The sequence below is a fragment of the Schistocerca piceifrons genome, chromosome X (genome assembly GCF_021461385.2).
Source record: "Schistocerca piceifrons isolate TAMUIC-IGC-003096 chromosome X, iqSchPice1.1, whole genome shotgun sequence".
NCBI lineage: Eukaryota > Metazoa > Arthropoda > Insecta > Orthoptera > Acrididae > Schistocerca > Schistocerca piceifrons.
In genome coordinates, this window is record NC_060149.1 from 170278078 (window position 1) to 170290244 (window position 12167).

Genomic DNA, 12167 nt, shown 5'->3' on the forward strand with positions numbered 1-12167 from the left:
GTCAGGCTGCCAAGGGCTCCACCTGCCACACACTGACAGTGGCACGCAGCAGCATCACCATTCAGTGACTATGATAGACTGCTAGTTCAAATGTTCAGCGTAATGGGTCTGAGTAAGATATTTAAATTGTTCAGATATTACTTATTAAAATCCAGTTGGACGTGTCTAATGATCCAAAAAAGATAAGCGAGGACAAAACTGAATGTCCTTCCAACTGACAGGACAAGTGTAGAGTACAGTTTTCTGATAGAAATTGTGATCTGTTTCTTCCTAATTTTCAAGGAAAGTAGAAATCAACAATTTTGGTGGTCTGTGGGTACGAAACTACAGACATCAGATGATGGAATTAACTGTGCTTTGTCTTACTGCAACTATAATTTAATTTGAGAAAATGACTATTTATGTTCTGATTTGACATTGTTTTTAATTTACCCAAATCATACCAGCAGTACTGAAAATGATTTTAAATATAGGGGAAAAGGCATCTATCATGGGAGAGTTTGCTAATGTGAGACAGCTAGATTCTGACTACAGCTAAGTGCTCAGCTCCATTGGAAAGTATCAGAACTTGGTTCTGACAGTGCCTGAGGTGACCAGGGCACGGGGGGGGGGGGGTCAGTGACACTAAGACAATTAGGGAGCTGGACATTGTTGAGAATCCTTGATTTTAAAGGTGTTGAATTCCATGTTTTTCGAGTCTGCATGTTTGTAGGGCTCCAATATCTGAAGCTGAGTAGCTGTTACAACAATATTCATATGATCATTATATTCTTCACAAAGTACTCTCTTCCATTTGATACAGTGCACTACCCTTAAAAGTGAGCAGAGTAACATGACAGTATTGTGTATTAGGTCTCACTATCTCATATCGAGATAACTTCAGCTTGCCACACTTGGAGTTGGATTCAGACCCATATTTTTACTAAGTAGTTTGACAATTTTGTGAAATTTGTGAAGCCATCTGGTGGTAATGCTGCTGTGTGAATACTTGATGGGTATCCAATCACATTTGTGCAATAGACAAAGCAACAGAAAACTGTGTCCACATTATGTGTTTATCACCGCATTCCTCTCATAAAATTGAGCCTCTTGTGTGAAATTCAAGGGCTTGCTTAAAACAAATTACCCCCCAAAAATAAAATTCTGGTGGGCAAATAACCCAGATCAAGTAGTAACATCTCCAATTACAAAGCAACCTACTTGAGAGCAGTAATAATTGAAAATGCCTTAAACAGCCTCTGGAAAACAAGACTCTTACCGTGTAACAGGCATATACTTGTAAGTAATAACTTTGCAGTACAACAGGAGTTTGACCTACATGACGAAAGCAATGGAGTAAATGTGAGTCCCAATGCTATCCGGCCAGCTCCCAAAATCAGCAAGTCACATCAGTAACCACCAGTTCTAGTAAAATCAGCATGCTCTGAATCTGTTAAGTAGCTAACATTGTTTCCGCACAGAGAACACGTGAAACAATTCAAAGAAAAGATATCTGTAGCTGAATCAAAGGAGACAGAAGTGAAAGCTTTGCTCTTGAATAAGAATAAAGGAAAAACACAGGAAACATAATCTTCCTGTCATTCAAAGTCTGTCCAAATTTAATTGAGGATGATGCTTTAGATGTGCACGTGCAGCTGAAGAAGAAGACGCTGAATGCATACTCAGCAGTGGTCATTTCTTTGAAGACTAATATAGAGAAATGGGCACAGTGCATTGAATGCTATCCATGGGCTCCTGAAGAACATTAACTGAAAAAAAGAGATTTTGCACATCCTGATTGCATTTCTTTTGCACAATAAATGTGGAGAATTTTGGAGAGATAGTAAGGAAGAGAAGATTATCATTCTATGATTTACCTGTTCATATAATGGTCAACGTTAAGAATTTTCTATGACTGTATCATATTAAAATGTTTCTATTTTGATTCAAATGGAATTGTTTGTGCTTTTTTCATACTTACATGTATTAAGTTGCACACATTTAATAAGCAAAATTTAAAGTACAATAACTACATGTACATTTCCAACTGACAAACATCCAATCATATCAAATATTTTAACATAAAGTGGAGTAATGTGAGAAGAGGAAAGTTTCATGTCAGGGACGAGGTTAGTATGTCTACCCACCATTAAAATCAATTACCTGCCTCATCCTATGAGGCAGGGAGATGGTCAGCCTCTGAAAATATGTCTCACTGTCCACAAGACTCTCTCGTGTATCCAACACTACGTCCCACAGTTGGTAAGGAGTGTGTGGGGCCAGTGTATGTTCATGAGACCATTTTGTTCACAGATTTTCAATGAGATCCACGCACATTGTCCAAACAGTCCACTCAATCAGGCAGATGTCAGCCTATTGTGAACACCACAGCTGAATGATTTGACTCTTGTGAACTGGTGAGTGGTTCTACTGGAACTGGATTACTTCACTGGGATAGCACATCCTCACCCTTGACATCATAGTATGTTTCATGATATGCACATACTGATCTGTGTTGAAATTACCATACATTTGATGAAGTATCCCTCCCCCATCTGATGACATCCATCACCAGCACGAGACTATGATGTGACCAACATATGAATGTTGCACCATGCATTGTGGGCTGTAACATGCTCCCTATGGCCTGTAGACCATCGCCAGGCACTCAATCACTGAGTTAAATATTAACTTAACTGAAAAGATGATATGGTGCCAGTCACACTCTACATTCAATTCAACAAAGACAAGCCTATAAAGTTTGTGATCATCAGAGAAGGCCTATTTATTAATGGCCCTATGGACTTTGAGGTCAGCATCCTTAACTGGTTGTGAAAGGTTCGCAAGCATCCACAGAAATTGACCTCATTCTTGAGTTGCAAGAAGTTTAAAAATAATCATTCCATACAGGTGTTCACTAAAACTTTGTCTTAGGTGTTGACACCTCTCCTAAGCCCGACTCTCAAAGCCGACCACTGCACCCGTTTCGCATCACCGATTTATCCATTTCTGGACACTGCATGGTTGAATGCCACACCTGGCTGCCAATTCAAGTGCACTGGAACCATCATACTGGATGGGTGATAGGACACTGTCTTTCATGGCCTGCATATGCTGAGACATCCTGCCAGTAAATGACTGACATATACCTGTCTGTGGTGCAGTGTTAAATAGATAAACGTAAGTGTTATAATTTATATATAAAACAATATGTGGTAATCATACACAATCAGAGAAAATATAAAAGTTCTATATGTAAAATTTTTACAATAAGAAGGGAACACATCCACTGCTAAAACGGTGTTAAATGTTGTGCTGCCACCTCTGCCAGACAACTGTATTATTACTGGTGCATAAGGTACCCGAGCCTATCAAGACAGGCAAACACTTTTGTTTTGTTGATTGTAAGTATTTATAATACTATAAGAAACTGTGATTATCACCTAGCAGGGCAAATGCACAAGATGCTAACAACATTCCCTATCACAAGGGGTTCACACTGTTTAACAAACTTCCAAAGTATATAAAAAGTTCAAAGGGAAGCTGCTCATAAGTTCTTTGAAGTAGTATTTTACTAGTTAGTGCTTTTATAACATTTCAGAACTTCTCTTAGTTAAATAGATTATCTTCACTTGCACAATATTATTTATAAGTAATTGACACATACTGTGTTTTTGTAATTGATCCCGTACAGTTATGAGATGAATTGTAGTAATGCCCACAATCCATAACAAATGTTGCACACTATGTGATCAGAAGTATCCAGACACCTGGCTGAAAATGACTTACAAGTTCGTGGCATGCTGCGTCGGTAATGCTGGAATTCAGTATCGCGTTGGCTCACCCTCAGCCTTGATGACAGCTTCCACTCTCGCAGGCATACGTTCAATCAGGTGCTGGAAGATTTCTTGGGAAATGGCAGCCCATTCTTCACCCAGTGCTGCACTGAGCAGAGGTATCGATGTCAGTCAGTAAGGCCTGGCATGAATTCAGCGTTCCAAAACATCCCAAAGGTGTTCTATAGGATTCAGGCCAGGACTCTGTAAAGGCCAGTCAATAACAGGGATGTTATTGTCATATAACCTCTCTGCCACAGACCGTGCATTATGAACAGGTATGCAATCGTGTTGAATTGCTCTTCAACAGAGGGAAGCAAGAAGGTACTTAAAACATCAATGCAGGCCTGTGCCGTGATAGCGCCATGCAAATCAACAAGGGGCGCAAGCCCCCTCCATGAAAAACATGATGACACCGTAACACCACAGCCTCCGGATTTTACTGTTGGCACTACACACACTGGCAGATGACGTTCACTGGGCATTCGTCATACCCACATCCTGCCATCAGAACACCACATTGCATACCATGATTCCTCACTCCACACAACATTTTTTCCATTGTTCAATCGTCCAATGTTTACGCTACTTACACCAAGCAAGGGGTCGTCTGGCATTTACTGGCGTGATGCGTGGCTTATGAGCTGCCACTCGACCAAGAATTCCAAGTTTTCTCACCTCCCACCTAACTGTCATAGTACTTGCAGTGGATTCTGATGCAGTTTGGAATTCCTCTTCAACTGTCAGCGGTCTCTGTCAGTCAACAGACGAGGTCAGCCTGTATTCTTTTGTGCAGTACATGTCCCTTCACATTTCCACTTCACTATCACATCGGAAACAGTGGACCTAGAGATGTTTAGGAGTGTGGAAATCTTGCATAAAGACATATGACACAAGTGACAACCAATCATCTGACCACGTTCGAAGTCTGTAAGTTCCGCGGAGCACCACATTCTGCTCCCTCACAATGTCTAATGACTAATGACGTTGCAGATATCGAGTACCTGACAGTAGGTGACAGCAAAATGCACCTAATATGAAAAACATTTGTTTTTGGGGGTGTCCAGATACTTTTGATCACATAGTGTATTTATCTATAGAGAATAAATAAGTAAATTATTTCTTGTATTTTATAAGAAGTAAGTTACCTGTATTGGGCCACAAGCAATGCCAACAATTGATCTTCCTTGAAGGGATGTCACAAGCATTGGTTCAAGAATACTTGTTCCATTCGTCTCCTCAACTTGACCATAATCATTTCTTCCCCAACCATATACTTCTCCCTCATCTGTCAATGCTAATACATGACCTGCACCAACAGCCAGTGACATCACACGTTTCCCTAAAATATGGAATGCAAGGGCTTTTAACATAGTCTCTAGACATCATTTCAAAATGCAATAATACCAAGAGAATAAACTTAGTTATAAATAACAAAAACAGCGACTGACACACAGAAAACAAATCTAACTTCTACAAATAAGAATCACAGGTAATTTCTTGTGACAAGTGCATTCAGACTGGATGAAATAAACTTATCTACAACTCAGTTTAGTGATTTTGGTGGTATCACATGGAAGTTTCATGAAAAGGCCTACTCAACAATTTATATCCACACTCCAACCAATAACACTTACTTCTCAATATTGTAATTATATGCAGGTACATCACTACTTATCAAATAGGTGAGCAGCAGACAGGACCATACAAATCACAACAAATTGGCCACACAAACAAACCACCAGAATGAATTTTTTGATCTGCAGCAGTGTGCACATTACTGTGAAACATCCTGGCAGGATAAAAAGCTATGTCAGTTTGAGATCTGACTTACTCGTAAAATGCTACCTTTCATGGCCAATGTTCTTACCAACTGAGCTATCCACAGAGAATACACAACCTGCCTTCACAACTCAATTCCAACAATACCTCTTGCCTACTTTCCAAGCTTCACAGCAACTCTTCTGCGTACTTTTTGTACCAATAAGTTTCTCAATAAAAATTCTTTCATATAATAGAAGATGATGCCCAAAAGTAACTTTTTTAGTTTTACTTTCAAATTTAACTTTGCTGTATGGTATGTATTTCATATTATTGGGTAAGAAACATGCTTTTGATGACAACTTTATTTGCACTTTCTGAGCTAAAGTTAGTTTTTAAAGGTCACATTTTCTGCTAGTACTTTAATTATGGACATCATTATTCCTTCTGCTCTCTAATGGATTATTTACAACAAATTTTATGAGATAAAATATATACAGTGATTCCTCACTGAAATATCCAGCTCCTTCTTGAGTTTTGCACAAGACAATTGTGGATAACCACCATATATTATTTTTACAGCACAGTTTAGAGTAATAAAAATGTTCTTTCTTAAACATTATTTATAGCCACACACAACATTACTGAATGAAAATAAGCAGAGTATGTTAACTTTCTTGCTTCTCTCTAAGACTTCTGATGACATGTAATACAAACATTGCTGAAGTAATTGGTTCGAAAAGTTGTAATTTTTTCTTAACTTAAATCCTCATTAATATATACAAACAACATATTTGAAAGTTTTGTCTGAGAGAAAAGCATTTGCAGGAAACCAGTAAATCATTCTTTTAAACTCACTGCTGTTATATATCAACTGTGATTGATTATAATAATTGTGTAATCTGCAGAGAGAACTAACATAATTCTATCTGATGTGTATTAAATGGAAAGTTGTTTGCATATATCAAAAACAACATCTGAACTCAAATGAAATGACACGGTCCCAGAGACCTTTCAAGTTTCAACATCTATGATGTATATATGCAGACAGAAGTGACAAATGAAAAAGGAGACCCGGGTTCGAATCCCGGCTTCGGTACAAATTTGCATTTGTTACTTCAGTCTGCATGTGTACAACATTTGAACTAATGTCAAACATTGTGGAACACCATTAATGATTTCTCCCAAAAAGAGAAACAGCCTCTGAAGACAGCTGCTGGCTTATATGACACAACATTTTGCACTCTCCCTGTTATGTATGACATGTGCAATTTGTTAGTTACACAATCAATTCCATACAACAACACTGTTCACTGGAGTTTCATCTCTTAAAAAAATTTCACTGACTTAGTAATGTGTTATGCATTTCAGAAAAGATAATACTTACATACGTGATGTCTGTTCTTTCACGCATGTCCGAAAGAGCAGACAACAGTTTGATCCTGCAGCCACTATGAATCAACATACCAAGGAAATAAAGACATTAGCTGCCAGTGGGCATTGATTTATGTCAATGGAGCACATAGAAAATTTGTGCTGGACTGGGATTCGAACCCAGGTTTTCAACTTACCTCATTGATATATATCAATGCCCAATGGCAGCTAATGTCTTTAAGTCCTTTGTGTCTTGATTCATAGAGGCTACAGCTTCAAAATGGTATCTGTTCTTTGGGACATGTCCAAAAGGACAGATGCCACAAATATAATTAAGGTGATGATAGCCAATGATTTCTTCAATGCAGATGCACACCAAGCTTGAACTCTCACAAGAATCAGCGAGCTGCTGCGAGTAATGAGGCTAATGAGCAGGGGCACTACATCAGTAGTGTGTCGTATAAAATGAGCATTTGGGTCTGACAGGAGGCATACTAGGATAGTCCGTGTGGTCGTGGTGACCACTGTGTTGGGATGGTGTAGTGGTCAGCGCATCTGCCTAGTAAGCAGGACACCCAGCCCAGCACAAATTTTCAACTTGCCACATTGAAATAAATTAATGCCCACTGGCAGCTAATGCCTTTAAAAGTCCTTTGTATCTTGAAGATAATAACTGTTACATGACATCAACTCTTCAGTATTTTATTGGAAATGCTGCAAATTTGAATAAGCTTTTATTTTTTTAGGTTGCTTATTATTTAATTAATTTCAATTGGGAAGTGGATGAGAGTAACAGATTATTAAATTTTATGGATGTTGCTTTCTCGATTTGTGTGCTGAATTTCTTTCTTGCACTGTCTTGTCTTTATTTAAAAAAGGACTATTATAAATACATTATACATATGAATTACCATGTGTACCCTTTCAATTCAGATCAATAGAGATGTTATTTTGTTCGTCAGTCTGTTGTCCTCTCTCATTTCACTATTGTCAATACAGAATTAACATTATCATTTGCATTATTATGTCAAGAGATAATGTGCACACTTTTAGATTTTTTAATATTTTTTCCTAATTGGTTTTAGAGGTCCTTTCTAAACTCCAGTAGCAGCTTCACTTTTACAGTCTAACTTATAAATTTCCTTTTTCCTTTAGCAAGATACAAGTATGTATCTCACTAGCAATTCACTGTTTTTTCAATTTTTAATTACTCGTTTTGTAAACAAACTGGAAAAGCTATTTTCAAATATTGCCACAAAATTACCACAAAATATTTTAAATCTGAAACAATGAATTTAATCATAGTAACTTTTTGCAAATTATTTTGAACTTTTCTGCCCAAAATCATTAATTTTTTGCTACCTTACTACCAAAAGAGTGTCCCAATATTGTATAGCAATGGGCTATTTATCCTAAGTAGCCATGCATCTTCATGATCTGACAGCAGAGTGGTAGATAACAGGCGAAGGCCTACAAATACATAATCAAAAATTATATTGAGAGCCTCAATACTATTATCAACACTTTTCATTTATACACAAGACAGAAGCAAACAATAGACCATAAGCAGCAACCTTTATGTAACAAAATCCACAAATGAAATGTTAGTATCGCCTGCAACCTTCCCACCCATCTGGTCTAACACAGTTTTATTTGATCTCAGGTAAGATATTTTCCTTCAAATGCAATTTTTTTTAAATTTAGCAGTATTTCAATTCTTTTAGCAGAAAGAAAGTAAATGATAAAGTCAGGAATTTAAGAATATGTGAACTAATAATATAATATATCATCTGGCTGAAATTTCAAGAAGTATTTAAAATTTAGAATCACATAAATAACTGAACAACACAACACAATTAGGAAATCATTGATACACTGTACAAAGAGCAACAAACAAAATGTAACTGTCACAGGTACATGATCACTTGGCTGAACATACCTTTCAGTGCCTCCACAATTTTTGGAAAGCGAATATGTTCTTCTGAGGCATGTCCCAGACGATAAGTGTCACCTTTTCCCCAAGAGTAAACTGCTCCACTTCTGGTAAGTGCAAGACTACACTGTGCACCACAACAAACTTTAACAACATCAACATCTTGAAGCTTGTCAACAAGCTTTGGAAGCTTTGAGCCATCACTCCCACCACGCCCTAAATGAATATAATATAAAATGTAAAAATGATATTTTCTACTTATACAGCACTTTTTAAATTATTATCCTGTAATTACAATGTGATTCAGTCTTATCTACTATGTACAGACCCAATTTTCCATAATCACCATCACCCCAGGAAAACACCAGGCCATTGTCCGTAACAGCAAGTGTTTGTGCATCTCCACTGCCACACGCAACATCAACAACATAATGACCTGAAATAATGGACATATTTATAACAGCCAGCAGTTTATTTAGGTTACATTTCAAAAACAGAATCTAAAGTGGTTACACATGCAGGCATCAAAGAATGCGAAAAAACTTCATTCACGCTATACACAATTATTATGAGAATAAACCCACCATACAAATGAAGTGCTGGGTGATGAACACCTACACAAAAAGGAGATGTCTTTAATATTCAAAGATATGTTGGTCTTCAAGAAACACAGTATCATACTCAATATTTCTGATGCTACAACAGAACTAACTTTAGTAAGACGTAAATGGTTTAGAACTGGGAAACTGCAAATGCTGGAGTAAGAAGATGGCCTGTATGAAAGCTTACAGAGGACACTCAAAAATCAGATGCAGTGAAAAGGACAGGACAATCAAGGAGATGATGATGATTGGTTTGTGGGGTCCTCATCCGTGCAGTCATCAGCACCTGTACAAAGTCCCAATGAGTAGTCAGGTGTGAGGTAACAGGGGGGGGGGGGGGGGGGGGGGGGGGGATGAGTAGAGGTAGTGGTGGTGGTAGGAGTACGAGTAAGAGGAGGATGAGGAGGAGAAAGATAGAAGAAAAAAAATGGAGAGATAAAAGACCTAATAGCACTGCTGTCTCCTGTCCGAATGTCTATTTATGCCTGCTCTCTCAACAAACCCTCCTTGAGGTCATACAGTCATACTTATTACCATCTCCTCTCCTATAATCTCTGTAGGGGTCCTCCAACTTCTATCCTACATCACAACTTTAGGTATTACATAATTCAGTTAGAAAGAGAGAGAGAGAATTAGTGTATGAAAGGCAGGATGGAAGGTTGGTGTTTAATTTCCATTCCTGGGGGAACAAGCTCCCACCACCTGCCTTAATCTCTTGTAGATTTGTGGTCTATTTTTCAACCACGTAATATGAGGTGCATTATCTCATTGATTTATGTTCAGATTTAGTACTTATGGCTGCAACAACTCAGGGGGAACATTTTGTGGTTGAAACACTAGCTACAGTGCAGTTCTCCCACTTGCCAGCGACTGGCAGGGGCATATTATTAATGTGCTTACAAAAAACGACCACAAAACATTCCCAATTTTGTCTGGTACATTTAGTCACTTTTCCAGTTGGTGGGCAAGCATACTGTTGCCCACTGCTCTCATTCTGTGAAGCTTTCTCATCAAGAATGTGAAAGCAGTTTTCTGAAATCTGAAGTTGATGGGCATGAAATAAACACACTTCAATCACATTACTGCCATTCTGCCAAAATACAGGCCTGTTGTTGTTAGTGGTCTATGATGCTGTAAGGTGTTGTCATTTATGTACATACATTCTGGTAAGTGAAATGTTCAAATAATATCACAGTACACAACATGTAGCCAGTAACTTTTGTGCCGAGATGTTATATGAAGTAATATGTGCATTGTCTGTGCTGCATCACACAGTCATACATACTGCTTCACTTTCTTCCACTTGATGTCATGGTTTGAACAACTTGCTTTTAAGTTGTGTTTAATTATGGAGCATCTGGCATAGCTGCATTAATTAAACAAACATTCCTTCTTTTTATGGTATCTTTTTTGATAATGAGTTAAATCAGCATAATTTCTTTCGTAGTGAAATGGCTTAACAGTAACTAGGTAGAAAGCCTACAAATTCTGAAAAAACAGTGTTGAAATTTTGATTTGCGTGTTTCTGATGATGGTGTTGATGCACATGTCAAAGATATATTGATTCATCCTGGTCTTCAGACCTGGTAGTGCATTTCTGATTAAATTTATAAAGTGTACAAATTCAACAGAGGAATTACACTCCAATGATTATCCTGCTGATAAACATGAAGTATCTGCAGTTGATAATGTGCCTGCAGATTCTTTGTATAGTTTTTATACTAAGTCAAACAGTGATTCTGAGTCTGATGGCACAGCTCCGACACAGGGACAATATAATTTCAACAAATGTACAGGAAAAGTGAAACATTCAATACCTATAACTACATATTTTTTAATGTTAAGCTGAATAAAGTGTTATATGATTCAGGGAAACCATTAAAATGAAATTCTGGATGGTAGCACGGTAATTTTAACCACAGCCTTTGTGAATGTGAGTTTAATGTCTCAGTCACTCTGCCACCTCACTTGGTAATTATTGCATGTGGTAATGGAAATGGAGTCAGTATTGCCAACCTATAAGAAGAGATCTGTGCATGGTTAGATGAAAGTGAAAAATCATACTTAGGACAGGAAATACACTGGTCTATTAGAAGAATATTAATTGGGTATAAGGATGCCTCCATCATTTGCAGAACTACATCTTAGTAATGGTGCTGCCCCCTCATGACAAAACTATAGTAGATAGGACTGCCTGGAACCTAGACTTTCCCTGAAGGCAGACATGGCTACCCCAGGCCTTCAAATACACTGCTTTGAGGGTTTTCAACTGTCATAGTCATGTGAGTTTCTCTTCGTACATTTTAAGTTCTAGTTCAATGTAGTTGTGGTAAATTTAAAAAGGTTTTGTGAATTATTAAAAAAAGACACTGGCTTGGTTTTCTTTCTTTGTGAAAATCTCATACTCAGTTTTGACAATATTAAAAAAAAGGATAGGCTGCTACTCAGCATATAGGGAAGATGCTGAGCTGCAGACAGGCATAACAAAAAGGCTGCTAAACAGGTAAGCTTTCAGCCAAAAGGCCTTCATCTGAATTAGACAAAACACACACACACACACACACACACACACACACACACACACACACACACAAACAATGACCACTGTCTGCCAAGCCCAGACTGCAAGCAACAGCTCATGATGGGAGAAGCAGACTGGGTGGTGTAGGAAAGGAGGGGGCT

General features: G+C 37.9%; 1 protein-coding gene across 1 annotated transcript in view; it reads right to left on the bottom strand.

The window, feature by feature from the left end:
- Positions 1-12167, bottom strand: part of LOC124723043 (E3 ubiquitin-protein ligase HERC2) — an 819840-nt gene that overhangs the window by 668227 nt on the left and 139446 nt on the right. Inside the window, exons 14-16 of the mRNA XM_047248222.1 lie at positions 9212-9319; positions 8890-9099; positions 4964-5157 (exon numbers count right to left, since the gene is read on the bottom strand). Of these exons, the coding sequence (XP_047104178.1) occupies positions 4964-5157; positions 8890-9099; positions 9212-9319 (512 nt within the window). The remainder of the gene's footprint in view (positions 1-4963; positions 5158-8889; positions 9100-9211; positions 9320-12167) is intronic.